The sequence below is a fragment of the Garra rufa genome, chromosome 24 (genome assembly GCF_049309525.1).
Source record: "Garra rufa chromosome 24, GarRuf1.0, whole genome shotgun sequence".
Taxonomy (NCBI): domain Eukaryota; kingdom Metazoa; phylum Chordata; class Actinopteri; order Cypriniformes; family Cyprinidae; genus Garra; species Garra rufa.
The window spans coordinates 3,361,648-3,387,191 of record NC_133384.1 but is presented as its reverse complement, the minus strand read 5'-3'; the positions used below and the strand labels follow the sequence as shown (position 1 = coordinate 3,387,191).

Sequence of the window (25,544 nt, the reverse complement as noted above, 5' to 3'; positions counted from 1 at the left end):
TTGCTTTCACTCACCTTAAAATGTGGAATATGGCAGAAAGGATGAGCTCATTGTGCACTGCGATGGCCATGTAGCGTGGCTCATGAAACGCTGAGGGGACGGTCCTCACCGCATAACACAGATACACACCCCACAGCAGGAACAGGAACTCGGCTGTTTGAGAGAGGTAGTATAGAGTTAACACCCAGCTGACTAGTACCTGGGACCGACCAGTTCCCAGGTCAACCCAAGAATGATGTGGCTGTCAAAACCTCTCTGTTACAAACCAATATAGAGCTAGATTGAAAATACTACAACGATAGAGAAAAAATACAATTAATAAATGCAATAAAAGTTGTCCAGATTGCTTGTATTCTCTGGATACTGCTTGACAGACACTTTTATAGTTCCCCATCCCCAACTGGCACATCCTATACAATGTCAGCCAGTCACCTGTCCTGACATCAATAAACATGTGTTCCCCAGTGAAAATCTGTCATGATCAATGTGACGCTTACTGGTCCAGGTGTTAGTTTGGGCACATTCCAATCTGCCATGCTTGAGGATAAGACATTAGAATAAACATTTGTGCTGAATTCGATTAGTCACAGCCCGACTGATGCTTCCTGTGAGATCCGCTATGTGTCTGCAATTAGTGCCAAGGCAGCCTTGATTCATCACTTTCTTGGCTTGGATTACAAACATGATGACCTGTAATGGTCTACCATGGTGGTTGTTTAAATTGGCACACATACTCTTACTGTATATGCATAAATCAACCCAGGCTCATAAAAATACGTGCCTCTATATAGATTTCTGCAACACCCTAATTACGTACCTTCAGTTTCAAACTGAAATGTCCAGAGTGTGGCGCTAAAACATTTGTACAATACGTGACCGTTGCACATTTTCATTATGTTGGTACAGGCACGTATTACTGCGTTTTTATTACGCTGGTTGAGGTACGTTTTAGTGGCTGTTCAGAATAGAAATATCCTGAGTGTGTCCCTTAAAGGTTAAAGTGGTCATGAGATGCAAAACTCACTTTTACATGTTGTTTGAACATTAATGTGTGTTGGCAGTTTGTGTACACAACCACCTTACACTGATAAAAATCCACTCAGTGGTATTTTTTTAATCTTTAAATAAAAAATAAAAAGCTATCGAAGTGTTCTGTTGTTGGATGTAATACTGAACATAGCAGCATTTACACCCGACATCTGAGCTGCTGAAGATGCAGAGGATTAACGTTACTTTCGTTTTTGAAATGAAAGCCCTGATCCCAATCTACATATTCGTGCAAATCATTGGTGATGCAGCTTCACCCACAGTAGAAGTGAGTATAAGGGTTTTTTATGCATCTTTGCAAATGATAATGTGTTGGTTAGCAAGTTTTGCAGCTAAACTCAGCTAAATGTGGCTGAAGTAAACATTACGGCTCGTCATCCCACGGCAAAGGGGGCAAAGCGAGCAAAGCTCATTAGCATTTAAAGGAACATGCAACAGAATAGCTCGCTCTAAAAAGGGCTGATTTTGACAAGGTAAAAAGAGTGTTTTTTTACACTACCATTGAGAAATTTTAACCAAAGTATATTACAGACCCTAAAGAATCATATCAACTTGTGGAAAATGGGCATCTGATGACCCCTTTAATGCTCTATTATGTTGGAAATATCCCCTATACACCAAACCCAACCCTAAACCTACCCAATAGTGTTAACAAATACAAAAGTGATGTAACAATGCATTTGTTGATGCAGCCTTACTATTTTAACTTCCTCCCTAAGGATTTGAGCTGTTTTGTCGAATTGTAGTTTCAAGGGTTTGTACCGGAGCTCTTCATCTGAGCTACCAAGCAAACCTACTGAATTAGAAAACTCATGCATATAAAGCTGAATATGTGATGACAACATGCAAAAGTATCAGTTTTCTAATCGCGCAGGATGTTCAAATTGTTTTGAAATCATAACACGATATTCTGCAAGTAATTGTGTGAAAATTAGGTGTTATTAAATAAAACTCTGTACATGTAAATCATACTTTGTGTGAAAAGGAGTAAAAGTTGACAGAGTTTTACTGCCTCTACTGTTCATTTCAACTGGAAACTGCAGTGATTCATACATATAGGTTTTTTCAGGTTTGCAGAAATGTATATAGAGGCACATATTTCCAATTAGCCTAGGTAGGCATAAATAGTATGTAGACTATGCAGAGTGTTGTATGAAAAGCACACCTGAATGCCATATGATGTGTCAAAATGAATAGTATACACAACAGAGTGCACTGTATGGAATTTTGTATTTAATAAGGCAATGCTTTTGTTTTGGCCTTCTGTTTCCAATACTCATACAAATCTCATACAAATAAGATAATAATAAAAAAGGTAGTATTGTAGTATAATGTAATCATTGACTTAGACGAGACAAGACTTTCTACTTTCTACTGCCAATAGATCCAAAGACATGCTGCTGCACATATAACATGAAATAACCACCATGTGTAACATAACAGGTGGAGCTGGGGAAGTTGGAGGATTCCTGGACTGCAATGCAACTGCTACAGCAAGCACTAGTCACATATTTTAATGTTGAGCAGCAAGATTACTGGCTGCAGATGTGAAAAGTGATTCTCTGTACTGACTTTCATTCAATGAGTGTCCATATTTGGGAGCATTTTATCTAGACTGTTTGATTTCAATAGTAAATTTATTCCAACCCATGCTCATTAAAATGCCAAAAACTCATACAGGAAGCTCTTAGGTAACAGATTCACTCACCCACAGCAATCATGTAGTCCCAGCGGTCCAGCAGACACATGCTGAACTGAAGCCCGTCAGTGGTGGAGCCCACACTGATGAGAGCAAGATGTCTGTTTGGATTCTGACAAACAGCGGCAGTCCAGGCTATTGCGAACCACAGCACAATCAGCAGGATGACACACAGAAGACGTAACACTCTCCAGCTGGTCATGTAGGGTATCCGTTGGGCTGTACGTGACAGGAACACCTTGAGAACCCTGGAAAAGAGTGACAACAACCATTGTATAATTATCACTTCCATATTGGAACTGAAATGGGATTGGATTAGAAAAAAGTGGGCATAAGTTTTATACACAATAATATATACGTTCTTCTCTTTGGATGTGAAGCAATTTTTGATTTCAAAGTCTGGCTCATCAAACAAACTTACAAATGGCCATAGCGTGCAGAGTCTCCTCATTATCACCGTTTGTCTTAATGTCACATTGATAAAGTGTCATCTACACCCCTTTAATGAGTGTCTAGTAAAAAAATTATCTGAGCAACGTGTTAATTTTCACCCAAGTGAAGTATAATCCCATTTCTGTCCAGATCTGAAGGGAAGTCATTCATTTCTGTTGTCTTAATTGCAAATGCCATTAAGTCATACCATCAAGCCCACTTTTTCATCTGTGCATGCTCTGAGCAAGATTCTCCTTCATCCATTCTTAAAACCCACTAAACAGGCTATCCACTGTTCATTTTCTGCTTTTGTTCTCCAAACCATTCAATAAAATGTAAAACACTGTGGCCATTTTGGCCCAAGTACCTCCTGTTATTTGTTTTCCCCCAACGGTTTTAAGCAGGCATTTTGGCATGTAGCTGGCATGGGGGCAGCCGTGGCCTAATGGTGAGCGAGTTGGGCTTGTAACCCAAAGTTTGCCGGTTTGATTTACACACGGGCAGGAATTGAAGGTGGGGATTGTGAATAAACAGCGCTCTTTCCACCTTCAATACCATGACTGAAGTGCCCTTGAGCAAGGCACTTCTCACAAGTTCACTTCTCACTGCTGTGTGTGTGCACTTGGATGGGTTAAATGCAGAGGGCCAATTTCGAGTATGGGTCACCATGCTTGAAAATACGTCACAACTTTAACGATGTCGTGAATCTTTTTTAAAACGTACTTTACCCCTGATGAACTAGCCGTGGAACATACAGCTCTGACACTTTATAGGATGCTTACTTTAATTAGAAATTAGGGATAATACAAACTTTAACTGTGCTTAAAAGGGTTTCACAGCAGCTAAATCAAGAGAGCTTAATGCAGCAAGGTCACAGAGGAAATAAAGTCTGAATGAAAGTAAGAAAAGTGCATTAGAGGGCCTCTCTAGACATGCTGACCTTCTTTTTAGCATCTTAGCAAGTCTTTAATGAATAATAGTCTGAATAGTCTGAATCTGAAATTTTTATGAAAACATAATAGGGATAACAAAGTTAAACTATAATGTCTGACAACTAAAATCAAAGACCTCAAGTGATTCAAGTATCCTTGTAAAAAAAAAAAAAAATTGAATTGTGATTAAATTTTATATAGAGTTGAGGTCAAAAGTTTACACCCCTTTCAGAATGTGCAAAATGTTAATTGTTTTACCAAAGTAAGATTGATCATACAAAATGCATGTTATAGTGTTTTTTTTTTTACTGACCTGAATAAGATATTTGACATAAAAGATACAAGAAGAAAATAATAGTTGAATTTATAAAAATGACCCCATTTAAAAGTTTACATCCCCTTGATTCTTAATACGGTGTTGTTACCTGAATGATCCACAGCTGTGTTTTTTTTTTTTTTTCTTTAGTGATAGTCCCTTGTTTGTCCTGAACAATAAAACTGCCTGCTGTTCTTCAGAAAAATCGTTTAGGTCCCACAAATTCTTTGGTTTTCCAGCATTTTTATGTATTATGAAACCCTTTCTTTCACACTGAGGACAACTGAGGGGCAGAGCCGGACAGTAACGGAGTACATTTACTTGAGTACAGTACTTAAGTACAATTTTGAGGGATCTGTACTTTACTCGAGTATCATTTTTGGGGAGTACTCATGACTTTACTCAAGTACATTTGAGAGGCAAATATTGTACTCTTTACTCCGCTACATTTCTATCCATAACCGTGAGTACCCCTTACTTCTTCTAAAAAAAAGGAAAAAAGAAAAATCTCGGAAACCCTCAATTTGTAGTTTCCCTCTCAAACACGATTGGATTGTGCAGGCGCCACTGATTGGGACAGCCTATCTGCAATCATCTTCAGCTTTCCGCCAAAGTCAACTACATGGTCAGATAATGATTTAGATAAGAGACGAAACCATGGACGAAACAATGGATGAAGACGCAGCAGGTCCATCCCGGGAATGTGCCAACCCGTGGCCCCAGTTCAGAGTTGTGTCAGAACATTGCTATATTGCCTTCTTTGCTGGTTTAGGTTTATTGATTTGATTGATGAAAAAAACAGAGAAACTCACATGTACACACAATTGTTAGCTGAATTTTCTTTTCTGATATTACACATTAATGTAAGCTGAGCATTTGCTTTGATGTTCTTGAGTATGCGGTGTGTTTAACACAGTCAGGTTCAAATGTGGGTGCAAAAAATCCATTAAAACTCTAGCAGAGGTTTGTCAGAGCGTTGCCATTGTGCTATTGCCTTGTGGGCAAGTGAGAATAGTTAAATAAAGCAACATGGTAAAAAGATGAAAATGACTTCCTTTTACATTCTCCAAGGTATTAACATTAACATTTTTTATAACTCCATGTAGGACATTTCTGTACATAAATGTAAGCACTGTGGCAGTAGTAATGCAATATTTAGAAAATGTACTCTTGTACTCTTGATACTCAAGTACTTTTAAAAACAAGTACTTCAATACTTTTACTTAAGTAGACATCTGACTGTAGTACTTTTACTTGTACTTGAGTAAAATTTAGCAAGGGGTATCTGTACTTTTACTCAAGTAATGAAGCTGTGTACTCTGTCCGCCTCTGCTGAGGGGCTTATATGCAACTATTACAGAAGGTTCAAATGCTCACTGATACTCCAGAAGGAAAAAAATTATGGAGGGGTGAAAACTTTTGAACAGAATGGAGATGTGCACGTTTTTATTATTTTACCTAAATATCATATTTTTATTTAGTACCACCTTCAAAGGCTACAGAAGATAGTTACATGTTTCCCAGAGGACAAAATAAGTTACATTTACCATGATCTTCAAATTCAAGAAGCACTGACAAGAATTTACATTTAAACTAAAATATATGAAATGAAGTGAAAATTTTGTACATTTACAATTTGTTATTAATTAAGTATAAACACATTCAATACAATACTAAGCATATTCAGTTTAATACTAAGAAATGTTCATAATTTAAAATGAATAATATTGGTAAACAATAATGTGTCCAAAATTTTAAGTTGCTGTCAGTGATTTTTATTTTGGCTTAGTAATGGTTAAAGCCCTTGAGGAACAGATACAATCTAGCTGACTGTTTGCTCTCTGTAGCCCAGCCTTTGGCTCTCTCGCCCACTATCCAATCTGCTACCTGACACCCATCCAGCCTTATTGTTTTTTTTTTTTTTTTCAGGCTGATTCTGAAATGGCAAAGATCTCAGCAGGTTCCACCTCATCGGCCATATTAGGAAAGTGCAAGTTGTGACATTTAATAACATTGTGGTCTGTGAGTCATCCAGCATGTGTGGGTGTGTTATTTTGTGTATAGGTGCACGTGTACGTTTGTTTGTGTGTCTGTGTGTTTGTTTGTCTGGAGCAGCATATCTATTTCTGAGAGGCATCAATCTCAAAACTATCATGGACTGTGTGATTCTCAATATCTCATTCTAGCCATTCCAAGGATTAAGATTTTTATCAATCAAAATAATTCATTATTACTAAGACTGTGACCAAAATAACAACACCACTGCAAATCCTACAGGTATCTGGAAGAGTGACTCATCTTTTATAATGTAATAAATATTGTACCTGTAGAGTTTGAGGGTGACTGTTCCATAGACTGTGGCAAATCCGAGCAGACGAACCCATCGCAGCAGGATACAGCGGAAAACACTCGGCTGGAAGTACAGAATCACCACCTGGAAGACAATCAGCAAGCGCTCAAATGAAATATGCATTTATTTTAATGTCTAGATATCTGTTTATTCAGATAAAAGGATGTTTGATACGAGACCCCTGTTGTTTTGTCCTTGACTAGTGGTCACAAGATAAAAAAAGTAGTAAGGGATAATGTATAGTCTACCAGATGTTACCATAAAAGAACATTGTAACTAAATAATCAGAGTTCAACATGTTGGGATAGTCAATCAAATTAATTACATATGCTGATTAATGAATTACTGTATATAAAAATTGCTTTTTTCTCAGAATTGCATGATATAAACTCACAATTGCGAGTTATAAAGTCAGAATAGCAAGATATAAACTCACAATTCCATTTTTTTTCAGATTTGCGTGATATAAGCTTGCAATTGCAAGTTAAAAAAAGTCAGAATTGCAAGATATAAACTCATAATACCGACTTTTTTTCTCAGAATTGCCTGATATAAACTTGCAATTGTGTGTTCTAAAGTCAGATTTGCAAGATATAAACTCTATATATATATAAACTCTTTTTCTAAGAATTGCATTACTTGCAATTACAACTTAAACTCTCAATTTTTGAGTTATAAAGTCAGAATTGCGTGATATAAACTTACAATTACAACTTAAAAAAGTAATGAATTGCGAGATGTAAACTCACAATTCCAACGTTTTTTTTTTTTCAGAATTGCGTGATATAAACTTGCAATTACAACTTAAAAAAATTCAGAATTCCAAGATATAAACTCACAATTTTTGAGTTATAAAGTCAGAATTGCCTGAGATATAATCTCATAATTCAGACCTTTTTCTCAGAATTGCGATATAAACTTGCAATTGTGAGTTATAAAGTCAGAATTGCGGGATACAAACTTACAATTCCATTTTTTTTCTCAGAATTGCAAGATATAAACTCACAATTCTGACTTTTTTTTTTTTTTTTTTTGAAATTCGAGTTTGTATCTCGCAATTGCAAATTTAATGTCACAATTCTGACTTTTTCTCATGCAATTCTGCCTTTTTTTCCCCGCAGAATTTTGAGATATAAACTCACAACTGTGGGTTATAAGACCCAATTTTAAAGGGGAAAATGTTCCCAGAATTGTGAGTTTATATCTCACTTCTGACTTAACTCGTAATTGAGTATTATGAAGTCAGAATTGCGAAATATAAACTTGCAGTCGGAATCGTGAGTTTATATCTTGCAATTCTGAGAAAAAAAGACAGATTTTGCGAGTGTATATCTAGCAATTCTGACTTTTTAACTCACAATTGCGAGTTTATATCTCACAATTCTGAGAAAAAAAGTCAAAATTGCATTACATTATGTATATAAAAGACTGCAACATTATGGCAGAAGAAAAAATTGTCCATTATGCAGCATCTCACAGTTTTCCAGCATCTTGCGCCATGAGCACCACATTGTGTTCCATTCTGTTATGCTTCATCCAGCTGTCAATTTTCTTTCAATTTTTTTTATTAAATTGTTTTATTCATTTAATTTTAATTATACTAACATAATGTCAGATTTACACATCTTAAATTACAATAAATAAATACATACACACTTAAAATCTTTGCTTGATATGTACAAGGAACTAACAGACAACTGACATCCTGCCAGCAGTGTGTGTGTGTGTGTGTGTGTGTTTTGGTGCATAAATCAGTTCATAAGTTCACTTTTCATTTCTTTACTCATCACTCTATCCAGACTTACATAAAGCCTGAAACCTATTACAAAATGCAAACAGTCTCTATGATGTGTCTGTGATGTGTGCTTTCATTGATCTAACCATCCATCATCCTTATCTGTCATAGTTCTCCAAACAAACCTGTCAGATGCAAAGAAATCTAACCGAGAATTCCAGCACATCACCGCAGTTCCGTTGCATCCACAGAGAGAAAGAGAGACAGAGAGACACTAAAGGTGAACTGTAATTGAAGCAGAATCTCACAGCTGTGCCGCCCCCCTCAGTCCCCCGCGTGCTGGCCTCCGCTCAATCTCTCTATGTGCAAACAGCGATGCGACACTCTGTGTGTAATCTAATAACAACAGTCTGCTCACTTCTCAGGAAGCTCTATTATTGGATTGATTATGGAAAAATGATTCTGAGCGGATGAATTGCTCCAGCACGGATTCTTCTGTCATAATTAAGTTGAAAAACTAATGACAGACACTGAGGCACATCCATAGGGGGGCTCCTGCAGACCCCCACAGCTCTCTAACATACTTATACAGCTGCCATGCGAATCTTAAAGGCTGGCATGATTGAATAGTGGAGTTATACATCATCAAATATTTATTCTGCTATTTAAAGTCAACATGAGAAGCTGTTTGCCGTTTGGTAACTCATTTAACGTTGTGCAATGTGACATATTTTGGAAGTAAAATAGCATATTCTGCAAGGAAAACTTTTTTTGTTTGTCAAAGAAAACAAAATAACTCATCTTGTGTTTCTCAGTCACACATTTCATCCTCAAACAGTTTAGAAAGTGACTTTCAGTGGTTTTTCAGGTTGAATCCTTCAGTTATAATTCAATTGCCTTTCACAAAACAACAAAAAGACCTTTTATTAACTTTTCCATAAAAAATATATGGAAGTAATTTTTAAAGCATTGTGTCATTGTAGCTGCTTTGATCTCAAGTCTTTCCATTGCATTTACTCGTGTCACCAGCAGATGTCCTCTGTGTTTCGAGCGCAGTAAATCATTTTGTGAAGTAAAAGACTGAATTGATTCAAAGGAGGGTTCATTTTGTGAAGTAAATGTTGGAACTGATTCAAAGCATGGTTCACTGTTTCAGAAAGCTTTGTTCCTCCCATCAGAACAGCAGCTCCTATCCATTGTCAGTACTATTTTATGAAGCAATTAAAGAGGTATAACATACTGTACACGACCTGCTTCCCAAAAGCATTGTAAGCCTACACAGATCGGATAAACTATTAGCACCAACTATTAGCACCCTAACCTAATCTATAATGCTTTTAGGAAATGTAGCCAGCAGATGCTAACTGCTAATGCTAACCAGTCAAACCTGACCAGTCAAACATAAATAATTATGTAATCAGAATACTATTTTTGAGTAACTAGTAAAGTAAGAGAGGGTGAGACCTTTATTAATCACAACTGGGATAGAATAAACTAGACATTCGAATTTATTACATATGCTGATTAATGAATCACTATATATAGTAACATTTGCTGAGAAATGTAGCCTATAGAAGCCCAATTCCACCACTGAATAATAATAAAATAAAAGTTACTGGGACTTTATATCTCACAATTCTGAATTCTGAATAATTACTTTTTTCTCAGAATTGCGCAATATAAACTCTCATTTGCGAGTTATAACGTCAGAATTGCATGATATAAACTTGCAATTGCGAGTTTAAATATAAAGTATAGTTTTTTAATTATAAGGTTTATAAAGTTTCTCGCAATTCTGACTTTTTTCTCGCAATTGCAAGTTATAAAGTCAGAATTACGAGATATAAACTTACAATTACGAGAAATAAAGTTAGAATTGCAAGATTAAAACTCGCAACTCAGACTTTTTTTCTCGCAAATACAGTTGACAAAGTTTACCTCGCAATTCTGACTTTTTTTCCAAATTGTGATATAAATTTGCAATTGCAAGTAATAAAGTAAAAACTACATGATATAAACTCACAATTCTGACTTTTTCTTACAAATGCAAGTTTGTATCACGCAATTCAGATTTTTTTCAGAATTCCGTAATATAAACTCTCAATTGTTATACAATCAGAATTGTGAGATATAAACTCACAATTGCAAGAAATAATGTCAGAATTGTGAGATAAAAACTCGTAATTCTGACTTTTTTTCCTGCAAATGCGAGTTTGCATCTCGTAATTCTGACTTTCACACAATTTCAACTTTTTTTTCACAGAATTGAGTAATATAAACTCAATTACGAGTTAATATGGTCAGAATTCTGTGATATAAACATTATAAAATCAGAATTATGAGATATAAACTCATAATTGCAATAAATAAAGTCAGAGATAAAAACTGGGAATTCAGACTTTTTTCTTGCAAATGCAAGTTTGTCTCTCGCAGTTCTGACTTTTTGTCACAATTGTGAGGTTATATCTTACAATTCTGACATTTTTTCACATAATTTTAACTTTTTTCTCAGAAATGCGTAATTTAAACTCTAAATTGTGTTATAAGGTCAGAATTGCATGATATAACCTTGCAATTGTGGGTTATAAAATCAGAATTGCAAGATATAACCTCACAATTGCAAAAAATAAAGTCAGAATTGCGTGATAAAAACTTGTAATTCTGACTTCTTGCAAATGCGAGTTTGTATCTCACAATTCTGACTTTTTTCCCCTGCAATTTCAGCTTTTTTCTGAATAATTTTTACTCGTAATTTTGAGGTGAGACCTTATGCTTGCAATGGTAGTTTGTTATTTTCTAGCCTCTCCGAAATTGTCTACCCTTTAAATTTTAAATACCACTTTAATAAATGTCTTTGCTGTTGAAACTTCAACCATACTGTTTATTCAATTATTTTAGAAAAACAGCTAAATGGTTTGTTTGAGATGTATCCACTACTGTACAGATGTGAATTTACATGTTCTTCAGCCTAAGGCTTATTCATTTCACTTTTGCCGTGAAAAAGCTTTTACATGTGCCAAAAAACAAACTTTTTATATTAAAAACAAACACGTCAGCCCAGCCCAGATGAGAAAAAGTAACACAAAAGTACCTTTCCATAAAAAGTAACTGAGTAGCACAATTAGTTACTTTTTTTTTTTTTTTTTTTTGGAAGTAACAATATTGTAATGGATTAATTTTTAAAGTAACTTTCCCCAACACTGTTTAAGTGTATACTACTTGTGGTATATAGTCATTACTCTATGTCACCAAAGTGTGGACTGTAAGAGCAGGACTGTAAGAGTTTATGGCATATAAACATATAAAAAGAGACGTTTCTTAAAGGCACAGTGGCAAAAACGACTGCACAATTGTAAGGGTCAAACAGAAGGTGGAGAATTAATGTGAAAAGCTAAACTTAGATAAATGTAATGACCCCTTTAAATGCAAGTTTAACATCCAGTGGGGCAGGAATGTGTTTAAGATGTAGTGTGTGTGTGTGTAATAGCTGTCTAAGATCCATTGGCAGAAGTGTATGTGTGTGTTGTGCTTGTCAGGGGAGCATCCAGTCGGCCAGCTCTTAATTAGAACTGGGAGTACCACACGCCTCCAGCAACACTCTCAACAGCTTTAACCAGTCACTGACAAACCATGCAAAACTAACACTTAAAACCTCCTCATAAATATCAGATGCAGAGTAAACAGCACTCTTCTCAAGAATGACTTTATTGTCAGCATAATATTCATCTCAACTAAAGTGACATCACTGTTGAAAAATATGAAACCTGTACCCTGTCAGCAACATCTATAATGTACTACAGGAGCGACTAGAACTGCAGTGTTTCAAAGGGCTGTAATGTGTCAAACGCAATTCATAACCTAACGCAAGTATGCACTGCATCTCGACATTGTTGTAAAGGGAAGCTAGGGTGAGTATTAGCATAAACTGTCATCTTTACATTCAGTTTCTCTTTTCAGGTCAGCTAATGTGAAGCAGCAGTTTGAAGGGAAGCTTGCTGAGCAAGTGAAAGTTAGTTAAACTGTCAACGGGCATAATAACCTGAATAACATTTGGTGTAGTGACATAGAAATTTAAAGATAACTCTATCAACCCCCTTTAGCAGTAAAGTTTGCATCTGCCAGGCCAATAAACAAATACATTAAATCTGTAGGGAGGGACTACACACTAGCAACACATTGGGCAAGTCTGTATTTGTGTACGAAAAGTATATTTGGCTTATGCAAGAAAATTCTCAACCTCTGGTGTGACTTTAAATGCAGACCTTGAGCCAAAAACTCATTACCAAACACCAATGACTTGTACATACACTTTATGGACAAATGTATTGGGAATCCCCCTCTTTAGAACAGAAAAAGGCACTTCCAAAACTGTGGCAACAAAGATGGAAACAATTCATGTATTTATAAATTGTATTTCCATCTCTGTTGCAACTGTTTTTGAGGTGTCAAAAATGACTGTACCCATAGTTTCAAGTCATTGGCGTTTTTGGCTTAAAGTCTGCATTTAAAGTCACTCCAGAGATGTTCAGCTGGGATCAGGAATTTGGTTTCTGCAGACACGTCAAGTTCTTCCACACTGACTGAATCAATTATTTCATTTTGAATCTTGCATAAACGCAGAGGCATTGTCACGTTAGAATAAAAATGTCAAAGCTGTTGCTGTCAAATTAGAAGAACAAAATCCCCTAGAATATCATTGTATGCTTAAACATTAGGATTTGTACCAATGGAAATTTCTACAGTAGTCAAACCTGTTCATTAGAAGGGGGTGTCCCAATACTTTTGGTAATATAGTTTATCTGACCAACAGTACATTGTCATATTAGTTGGTCATTTCTAATAATATTAATTTCTGAATATAAGGACTTTTCTCATTACCTTTTGCACAACCAAGGCTCATTGGAAAAACATGCCTGTGGCAATTTCTGCAAAATTATTTCACACTGCTTCTTGGCACTTTCAAAATGCAATATCCAAGAAATGGCACATAAATCATGTTTAGTTTTATTTCAAACAGAAAAACGTGACTTTGGCAATGTTTTATTATGCTGGTTATTGCAAGTGTTGAAATGAATTGTCTGATGTGTGGTGCTAAAAGGCTACTGTGTGGTGCTATAACACTTTATCACATTTGAAAATAACATGTGACCTACACTAAACCCTACCTTAAACCTAACCGTTTAAACAAACATGATATAAAATGGATTTGATGAAACAAACATAATATGTTAAGAAGATTTAACCAATCAGAGAAAGCTTTATTGGTGACGTTGAGAAATGACGATAGGTGGCGAGATAGAAGTCGTCCGATCTCTCCTGTCAGCAAGTGGAGTAAGATATTGAACAAGTGTTCCTGCAGAGTTCCTGATTTTAGTCCTTGAAGTTTGAGTAATTTGTGTGCGTTCATGCGAAAATGTAAGTTTTTTTTTTACTTATTTGTGATACTTAATATAGTTATTATGCCCTGTTAGATCTTTATCTGACAGAAATTAAGAAAGTTGTTAGTCTCCGCAGAAATTGCGCTGACGTAATTACCATAAATATAATAGACTGTGCATATATCAAGTTACTTATTTGCTTTATTCCGTATGTATCATTGCATTGGTGTAACAAGGTCCAGTTAATGAGTGTTTAGATACTGATTTATAGCATATTCTCCGTAATCCCGTACATATCCGATGATGACTCAACACTTTATAATAGACACAGAGAATTCGTAATTCTGTTATACATGCCAAATGCGCAATCTGGGTATTGCAGTTCACTAAGGATTGTATTAGTTGTATAATATCATGTATGTATGCTATAATTATATTATTGTAATATGTAATTTTTTTGTTTATTTCAGACCACACACTAGGGATGTAACGGTATCAAAACTTCACGGTACGGTAATACCTCGGTATGAATGGCAGGGTACAGTATTTATTGAATCATTTACAGGAAAAACAAAACTAATGAAGAGACTCGTAAAAAGTGCCAGAAGTGTTTATTAAACAGTTTACATGAACACTGAACATATCAATGGCATACAAATTAGCCATCTATCTGTAAACTTTGAAACAGAAACTTAAATTTTTCAATTTTAGTAACAAAAAATTATTAAAGCATGTAAAAAAAAACAGTCAAATCAGTTTAGCTGAATGAGTTGTCTGAATCTAGTTGTCTGCTTGAAATAATATTTTTTTTCTTACCCCATTGGCAGATTATTTAGCTTGTTTTAAACAAAAACTCACTTAATTTTGACTTGTTTTTACTAAAAACAAGACAATAATTTTTACTTGTCTAGAAAATCATTATTGATTTAAGAATCTTTAGATATTTTGGCTGGAAACAAGTAAGAAAAACATTTTTTGCAGTGCAGTAGGCTCTCATGCCTTTCTTTCGCATTAAATCTTTATTAAAAACAATCCTTTAAAGAACTTTTCTACCTGGACAAGTGCATCTATTATGTTGCCTAGTTTATTTAAAACTGCACCTTTCCTTATTTTAAACATAGCCAAAAAGCCACGTGTTGACTGTGAAACACAGTAGACTTCATTTATATGCATTTATGGTACATTTCCGTGTCAATCCATGTTCATTTTTACAGCGAACAATGCACTGTAACATTAATTCAGCGCATACAGCGCAGCAAAAAATAGACTCGGTGCCGAAACGATCGCTGCACTGCTGCAAAGGCACCGCTTCTAGGACGTACTGCCGGAGAGCAACCGCGTGCAGTGTAAACGCTCTAATCCTATCACTATGATTTATCACTATGATTTATTAATCCTAATCACTAGTTTGTAGCGACAACAGACCGCAAAGGATGATGGCCACGCCTGGGCTGATGGGAAATGTAGTTCCCGCTACCTCCCGTTCGCTCCATTCGCCTGAGCAAACTTTTTATCGTTTTATCGAGTCATGCGACCACGGTAGTATCGAAAAAATTTGTTATTGCGGTATGACGGTATTTACAATACCGTTACATCCCTACCACACACCCATGCACGCTTACTACAGTAAAACAGACTGTTCTGAATCCTGCGCCGTGTTTTTACTGACACCCTGGAGCGAGCACAATCTCCTGATCAGCACATATAGCCTAAACTTCCCTACATAATATTTTAGATATTTTCTATAGTCCTTGAGCTCTTTAATTGTGACTTGTGTTTTAGACTCGTACCTGAGTGTTTTGTTCACAAGTCCAATGCCAATCAGGTAAGCTACCAAGCAAGTTTACTAAAATAGAAATGCCATTATGGAGCTAGTTATGTAATACAAACATAAACATGCATTAATTTGCACATCATGGACTATGGTATTAGTGTTTTGAGGTCCTAAAGTATTGTGCCACAATTAGTAAGTAATTGACGACATGGCCGTTGAATTTTTAGAAAATAATGTACACCCTAGGTGGTGATGCAATTCTTTATATTAATTCTTTTTTTTTTCTGCAGTTAACATACGTCTTTTCTTCTCCACCGTTTTTTTTTTTTTGACCACGCAGACCCAACTAGCATTTTGCTGTCCTGTGGTCATGCCTTAAATTTGCAAACTCTAGGATTGTATAAGTATTGCATCCTTCTAATGGGCATTTAATAATTTGACTTTTCAGTCAGAGTTAAATCTTTGGCTCATTTAATATCAGTTAAAGAAAACTTGCCTAATAATTATGCACACCTGAATATAAGTAGTTTTCACTTCCAGCCTTCGTAGACAAGTATATCGTTTTTAACTAATTCAATACAAAATAAATGGTAGTTATTAAGTGTGCCTAATAATTATGAACACAGAGTACATACAGAAAAACTGTAAAATAATGTTACCAATCAGCAGCTAAGATTAACTTTATGTATAATGGACACTCATTGATGACCTGTTAAAAGTTGATCCACAAATACAACACTCAAAGATCAAGGAGAATTAATGTAACCCGACCTCAGTGACAGTGTTGTGCCTGAACGAGTTCATTGAACGATCGTTCATGAACTCGTTCATAATTTGGGTGAACGTGAACTGAACGTGCTGTATATCTGCCTGATGAACGTGAACGTGAACGCGCTCATTCTGGCGTTTATGAACGTCGTTCTCTCGTAGTTCAATTTTGTTCTAGAGAGTGCCAGATTTCCATGGAGCCAGGCAAAATCCCGGCTATAACCACGGACTGTACAATATCTACGCTACAACCGCTACAACACAATCTAAAACGGGCCTTATTATATAGGGAGAAAGACGGCAACAGCAGCCACCACAGAGTCGCACCGCGCATGCGTCATCAAATTGCGAAGAATGAATGGAGGCAAAATCCGATGAAGGTAGCGGGTACTACTTTATGAATGAAACGTCATATGTCCACCGAAAATAATTTTTTAATTTCTTTCTTAATTCCTCATTAAAAAACATTCAAGCAGCACGTTCTTCCTCATGTTTCTGAGAATATACTGTAGGGTGAAAGTAAATGTTTGCTAATATTATAATATTTTATTACTTCCCTTGCAAAACAGGTAATAAAATGTTACACTAGCGTTCAAATGTTTAAGACTTGTCTTTAAAGAAGTTTCTTATGCTCATCAAGGCTGTTTTTATTTGATTAAAAATACAGAAAAAAAGTAATATTGCATGTTTTTACAAATAAAATAATGTTGTTGTTGTTGTTTTTTTTTAACATACTTTAAAATAGAATTTATTCCTGGGATGAAAAGCTGATTTTTGTTTATCAGCTGTTACTCCAGTCTTAAGTGTCACATGATTCTTCAGAAATCATTCTAATATGCTGATTTATTATTAGAATGATCAATGATAGATAACCGATTGTGCTGCCAAATATTTTTTTGCAACCTGTGATTTTTTTTCCAGGATTCTTTTATCAATAACAAGTTTAAAAAGTACAGTGTTTATTTAATATATAAATATTTTCTAACAATCTAAATGATTTATTATTAACTTTTAATAAACTTTTAATTATTAACTTAATACATCCTTAGTAAATAAAAGTATTAATTTCTTAAAAAAAAAAAAAGAAACAATAAAAATTTACTGACCCCAAACTTTTGAATGGTGGTGTATATTATAAAAATAAAATAATAAATAACCAGTCCAACAAAATAGAGCTTATTCAAGCAGCACGTTCTTCCTCATGTTTCTGAGAATATACTGTAGGGTGAAAGCTGCAGCTGGATACGAGTGTGGACTGAATGAGGGGCAACAACTGGAAAATGCCAGTATTCTTAGGGTAACAGCTTGCAGCAACATACTTGAAAAAGTAAAAGAACTATGAACTAGTTCATTTTGGAACCTGCGAACTTAGTTCAAAAAATTTGAATTATGAACTATGAACTGAACTAGTTCATTTTAAAATGTGTGAACTGAACTTTGAACTAGTTCACGTAGAAAAAGAACTTTCCCAACACTGCTCAGTGATTGTGTGTGTGTGTGTGTGTGTGTGTGTGTGTGTGTGTGTGTGTGTGTCAGCACCAGAGCCCCATCCAAAACATGAAAGACAAAAAAGAACAAACATCTGAGGCTGCGTAATTATCAGCGTGTTGCAGATGTGCCATGACCCCCCTTTCGGGACCATTCGTGTTAATCCCATTAGCAGAGGCATTAATGGTCGTCCCATAGCAGTGGAAAAAAGAGGCAGGCACGTGGTTATTTTGGCTCACTAGCTCTGAGTCAGACGAGGGATATGGCGCAAGTCTGGGGGGGAAAGCCAAGAGGTGGCAACGGAAGTCGGCGTTGCCTGGATCGGTGAGGCGAGACTGTATTTTGCATGCTGCAGGGAAGTCTCACCGCACTCGGAGCGTTACAAAACACACAGCGCTTCAAGTGGCTGATTCCTCAGAGGGCTTGAGAACACAAACAACACGCAGTTGCCGTGGCGAGAGACGACGAAGAGCCAGGCGGTAACCAGGTTGAGAAAAAACACTCAAGCTAAACGTTATCTAAAACTATATGTTAGTGCAGTGATATCACTAAACCTTTATATTTTTCAGCCTTTACATAATATTTAATATTGTTATAAATAGAGAAAAATACAATATGTAATGGTTTAAAAATAATGATCATTACCTATATTTATAACGAAATAATTACCATTGCCAAGTTGACTCAAACTACGTAAATATGTAAGCAACAGAAAATGTGATTAAAAAAGCACACAAAGATCGCCACCAAAATTATTATTGAATTTAGAATACAGTATTGTTACAATCATTAAATATTGAAAATATAATGCTAGTTTTAGAAATGCAATCAGCTAGCACATCACAGCTACTATAACACTAACACCTTAAAACAACATTAAAAAAACCCTCCTAAACCTCACTTTTGATGTGAAAGGGTTTAGCTGAATGTCAGGGCAGTCCGAAACAAAAAAAGGGAAAGAGACAGCTCTGACATTTCCACAGTTTGCCTGGAGCACTTACGTCCACTCTAAATATTAGTGATGAGAGGAACTTAATGACGAGACCTTCCCTCTTCCCAGAAAAACTGAATCTTATTGAAAGAAAGAGAGAGATAGAGTGAGTGAAAGAGAGAAGGAGAGAGGGAGGTGCACAGAGGAGCAGCTGACGCACGTCTAGTCTTTGGGGATTTGACAGAGCTCTCATCCATCAGAGAAACATGCTGTCGGGTCACACCTGCTATACAGCACACACATGCACTGTCAGCACTTACTAATTTCATGTTGCTGCATATTCATGAATCAGTACAAGACCTACAACGGCTCAACAAAAACTATAACACTGAATGTTGTTCTTAATAATAATAATAATAATAACAGGAACATGTGACACTGAAGACTGGAGTAATGATGCTGAAAATTTAGCTTTGATCACATGAATAAGTTGCATTTTAAAATATATTCGAATAGAAAGCAGTTCATTTAAATAGTAAAAATATTTCACAATATTAGTGCTTTTGCTGTATTTAGGATCAAATAAGAATAGAATTCTTAAAAAAAAAATCCTACTGTCTTCAACCTTTTGACTGGTAGTGTAAAATAGAGATATCACAAATAAAATATAATACAGTAGAATATATTAAACATTCAAACAGAAATTGTTTTATATTTTAAATAACCATGTAATAATGTAGTTAATTTACTAAATTAAATGGCAAATAAAGTTATTCCGAGTTCAATAGTTAACCCTCTGGCGTCTGAGGTCATTTTGGGACCTTTGAGATGTTTTGACAAGCCCTGACATTTGTGCTTATTTCAGCTACTTATAACATACTATTGGCCAACATGTAATTTTTTTTTTTTTTTTTTTTTTTGTATTCAGCACAAACTGTGCTACACAGAATGTATTTTTCTTTTTTTCTGTCTTTTTTAAAAGAAAAGGAGTGACAAGTGAAACTGAAACTGGGTGCAGACAGACATGGAAAAGGAAAAATATTGAATAAAGGTGCTATTTTTGTTTAATTTGCTCAATAAAAGCATTCTCGTAGCTTCATAAAATTACAGTTAAACCATGGACTAGCTTGACAAGGTCCTTACTACCGTTCTGAGCCTTGAAATTAATATTGCTGTCTATGCAGGGTCAAAAAGCTCTCGGATTTCATCAAAAACATTTTAATTTGTGTTCCGAAGATAAACAAAGGTCTTATGGGTTTATATGAGGGTGAGTAATTAATGACAGAATTTTAATTTTTGGCTGAACTATCCCTTTAAACACGACCAAGACTATTTTCTTTTGTATGTGTTAGAAAAAGAAAGTCATATTAGGATGAATACATGAAGCTGAATAAATGATAAGAGTATTTCTGGGTGAACTATTCCTTTAAAGGCAGGAAAATGAAGACATATTTCCCCGGTGAAACTATGTGAGAGGTACTGTCATGCCTTCCGGCTCATCTGTGTCTGTGGCTCTACCCTCTGGAGTGTAAACCTGAGAACAGTGTGTTCCTCATCCCTCACGCAACATCCACACAAAAACACACACTCCTCTTCAAAGCTCGCATGGGCATTCACTCACACACACTTCATTACACCTCTTCAGGGGCTCCATCCACTCACAAGCTGATGCCAAAAAGGCATTTATTATTTACCTTTACATAATAGTCCTGGAAGATTTATCTTAATGCCTCCCGCTTGCATTTCTTCTTTTTATTGTGAGTTTCAACCCCCCTGCGGCTCCCTTTTTCTCCGTCATTTTCAAGAAGGCACCCCATTACGTAACACGTCGTTTTCTCTGCACATCTTTGAGTCTTTGTGTAAGACGAAGAGAAAGAAGCAGAGTAGGAGTGGACCTGTCAAAGAGTGTTTGAACACATGCTCTCCGCCAAACACACAAGCACACAGACACTCTCAGAGCGCCAAGGCAGAGATTGATAACACTGCAGTCAATCACGACGGCCGAGGAATTCACACAGCCGACACCATCAGACTCATGTGGTGGAATTCAGAGAAACCCTATTAGTGCTGTCAGTCAAAACTCAAACAAACAGCCGTGATTGGCAGAGGAACACAGGAAACAGAGAGTGGCAGACAGGAAGTGTACAAAATGAAGGGAGCTGAAAAGAGAGGGGCTAGGTTTGACAATAGACATATCTGCAGTACAGTATCTGCAGTATTCAATATGTATACTGTGCAAATTATTTCTGTATGCATGGAATAACTAATTGACTTACTACAGACAAAATATGTAGTTTACAACCAGTTCACAGTACTGAAACAATGCAGACATCTTAATGTTTCATTTACAGTGTGATAAATGAATCAAAAGTACAGTTGGGGTCAAAAGTTTACATCCCCCTTTCAGTATCATACAAAAACACATGCTATTCATTTAGTACTGACCTGAATAAGATATTTAACATAAAAGATGTTAACATATAGTCTACAAAAGAAAATGATATTACAAAAATAACCCTGTTCAAAAATTTACACCCCCTTGGTTCTTAATACTGTGCTGGTTGTTACCTGAATGATCCACAGTTTTTTTTTTTTTTTTGTTTAGTAATAGTTCAGTCCCTTATTTGTCCTGAAAAGTTAAACTTCCCGCTGTTCTTCAGAAAAAAAATCTTCAGGTCCCACAAATTTTTTGGGTTTTCCAGCATGTATTTACACCTGTTCCAATAATGACTGTTTGATTTTGAGATCCATCTTTTCAGACTGAGGTCAACTGAGGGACTCATATGCAACTATTACAGAAGGTTCAAACACTCAACTCAAACTTTTTGAATTCGAATATTAGGGTAAATTTAACTTACTTTGTCTTCCTAGAAACTATCTTCTGTAGCCTCTGAAGGGCAGTACTAAATTAAAAAATATGATATTAAGCAAAATAATAGAAATATACACCATCCATTCTGTTCAAATTTTTCACCCCCTGACTTTTAATGCATGTTTTTTTTTTTTCTTCCGGAGCATCAGTGAGCATTTGAACCTTTTGTAATACTTGCATTTTAGTCCCTCGGTTGTCCTCAGTGTGAAAAAATGAGTCTCAAAACAAAAAAACAAAAAAATATTGGAAATGCTGGGAAACCAAAGAATGTGGATCATTCAGGTAACAACACAGTATTAAGAAACCAGGGAATGCAAACTTTTGAACAGGGTCATTTTTTATAAATTCAAGCATTATTTGCTCTTGTGGACTATATTTAAACATACTTTATGTGAAATATCTTATTCAGGTCAGTACTAAATAAACAATAACATGCCTTTGTATGATCCCTTTTATTTTGGTAATATAATTCACATTTCGCAGATTCTAAAAGGGGGATGTAAACTTTTGACCTCAACTGTACGCATGTGTCGTGGCCGAGTCGAAGTCCGACACGGAAGAAAAGAAATGAAAGAAATTAGGTCACTATTTCTTTTCATTGCGCAAAAAAGTAATCTCACAGCTTCATTCCAGTATGGTTGAACCACTAATGTTACAAGGACTATTTTAGCGATGTCCTTACTACCTTTCTGGGCCTTGAACGTTTCAGTTGCATTCATACAGGATCAAAAGGCTCTCGGATTTCATCAAAAACATCTCAATTTGTGTTCTGAAAATAAATGAAGGATTAATTGGTTCGGAACAACATGATGTTGAGTTAATAATTAATTATTAAATATCTTTAAGTACGTAAAAAAGACTCTAAAGTTCAGCTAAGTGGATTTAATATAAACTATAAGACATTTTCATTTAATTTACTAATAACACGCGGTTAAGTGTCTAAAACATTACATTCAGTTTGCACTTAAGTATTTTTTAAGTATATAATTTCCAAAATAAGCACTCTTTAGTACTTTTTCATGAGTGACATCACTTCCACCATTCCATACATGCCTTCTGAAAATAAATCTGTGAATGTTCTGTACTGAGGACATCTCTAACAGGTTCAGGAATGAAAGCCAGCCAGTGATGCTGAGATAGCATGACTCAATCTCTCAAGCGCTCTCGCCTCATCAAGGCAGCACTTTCACAATGTGCTTTAATAAAGAACTTCCGTTTCCGTGGAGCGGTGTGGCTCCAACAGCTGGGCTGTGAAAGCTCGAGCAGATGAGATGACGTCCGAAGCCCTCTATGCAGCTGAATGCTGATATTTATTACAGTCATGCATGATCATTAGCTGGCGTGTTCCTCATCTCCACCCCCACACCAATCTCTAGGCACTTGGTAACAAAGGCCACCGATCAGGCCTGTCGGATTGCTCAAACCGACGTTAAATGTTTCTGCGCAAATGTTGACGCATGATTCAGAAGTTCCACCATCGTGGGTTTGCAATTTAGCAATTCCATGAATTGGACGCAAAGTACGACTTTAAGGGTTTGAAGAAAATTAATGTATAACTGATATTTCTTGTACACTTGGGGTTTATGTTACATCTTCTGTTGTTTAATGAATGTTTGCATTATTAGTATATATTTCAGTTTGCGTCAACATATATATATATATTAGGGCTGTCAAAAATAACGCGTTAACGGCGTTAATTATTTTGTTGTTGTTAATTACGTCAAATTTTTTAACGCATTTCACGCATGCGCAGAGTGACGAATTAGTGAGCCTATGGACGTATTCAAATATAAAAAGAATGATGATGGTACAGTTAACAAGTACAAGCCTGGGCGACAGCCCCTCTGCAACTGGAGTGGTTATAGCCAAGCTTAAGCCCGGTTCTACTGGGGTAGACGGTGCTATATACCCTCAAACGAAAGCAAACCAATTGAAGATCTGGCAAACAATCCAGCGTTGTTCATCTCCTGACTAAGTGTAAACGCGATGTAAATAAAAGATTCATTGTGTAGTTTAGAAAGCTTTATTGATTATAACGGAACGTTGTGAGATCTCTATGAACTAAGATTTGTGACGCTTTTAGTGATAATAAAGGGAGCGCGCTTTGCACTTTCCATGCCATAATCCATTCAGAATTTGTATGAAACTTTCGTTTTTCTTATGTTTTGGGAATTAAATCTGCATAGTTGTGCTGGGTTCTTTCTCGAAAGAGCGGTGACTGACACAGTGACAGAGTGGAGAGTGGAAGATACATAAAGCCGCTTTGCAGGTCATCGAGGCATCAGCTCAATCATTTGCATTTTTTCAGTGGAAGCAATTTAAAATTATCCGTCATTTTTGCTCACAAAGGAAAAAGTAATACACCAAAAAACGTTGCAGTGTTTTTATAAAATAAAGAAAACAAAAATGATGCGCTTTCTGTCGTCTCGTTCTTGAACAGGAGTGCTTAACAAAAATAAAGCTAAATGCATGCCTCACAGACATGATAAACATATCTATTGAAAGTTTTAAATTATTACTTAACGAAATAAAACAAATCGAAAACAAAAACTTGTTTAATATGTAATCCTTAACGATAAATTTCTCTCTCAAGGCGCGTCCAAAAATGAGATTGCAGGATCTTTGCGACATTGACTCACATTGAATACACTTTATTAATAAATAATTCAGATATGTCCTTACTCTTTCCCCGACACATTTATTATTTATTTTTGCCGGTATTTTGAGGCAAGTTTCAGCCTACTGCGTGCGATTGAACGCGGATCTCTTCCAGTTGCGCCATCCGAGCCGTTGTCGAAAGTAAAAGCGAAAGTCTCGTGTTGTTTCCACCAGCGCGACATAATTGATGGATGTCTAAAATATAAAAAATAAGGAGTAGCCTAAAACAGGCCCGATGCGGGCCCTGGCATAATATGAAAATGTGAAAATTATGTATCTGTGTCCTGTTATTTATATTTTGGTATGCATTTCAGAAAAAAAAAATGGTTAGGATTCAGGTGTCGTTGCAAATAGTGATTAATCATGATTAATCCACTGAAAAGTCTGATTAATCTGATTAAAAATTTTAATCATTTGACAGCCCTAATATATATATATATATATATATATATATATATATATATATATATATATATATATATATATATATATATATTATATATATATATATATATATATATATATATATATATATATATATATATATATATATATATATATATATATATATATATATATATATATATATATATATATATATATATATATATATATATATATATATATATATATATTTGATTGATCTTTCCTTTAGAATGATTAAACATTTGAATCTGGCAAATGTAGTAAACACTATACTTTCTGTTAATGAGAAAATTGTGAAATTTAAAAAAAATTATGAAAATATTTATGTTCTTCATACTTTGGAAAGAATCCAATGAATGTCACTTTTTACTTTAGGCTTTTTATTTTATTTTTTAATATTTATGAGAAATAATGTGATAATATAAAATGTTACAATATTTTATTAAACATTTTTAATTAAAAAATATATAAAAAAAAAAAAAAAAAAAATATATATATATATATACACATTTTTTTATTAATAGATTATCAGTTCAACAGACTTTCAACTAAAATTTTGGTTACTTTTTAAAAGGAGATTTATTTTATTTAAATAATAGTGTAGGGAAATGAATATGTAAAAAAAAAAATGTATTGGCATATGACATGACAGTGGTCCATATTCATGTTGTGCCAACTTGATAAGTGCCTAAACCACAAAAGTGTACAATATATGTGTTTTGAAAAACTAATAAATGT

At 35.3% G+C, this 25,544-nt stretch overlaps 1 protein-coding gene across 1 annotated transcript in view; it reads right to left on the bottom strand.

The window, feature by feature from the left end:
• The window catches only part of gpr158a (G protein-coupled receptor 158a), a 119,061-nt gene that overhangs the window by 7,317 nt on the left and 86,200 nt on the right, over positions 1-25,544 (bottom strand). The window contains exons 7-9 of the mRNA XM_073831182.1: positions 6,751-6,860; positions 2,756-2,994; positions 15-153 (exon numbers count right to left, since the gene is read on the bottom strand). Of these exons, the coding sequence (XP_073687283.1) occupies positions 15-153; positions 2,756-2,994; positions 6,751-6,860 (488 nt within the window). The remainder of the gene's footprint in view (positions 1-14; positions 154-2,755; positions 2,995-6,750; positions 6,861-25,544) is intronic.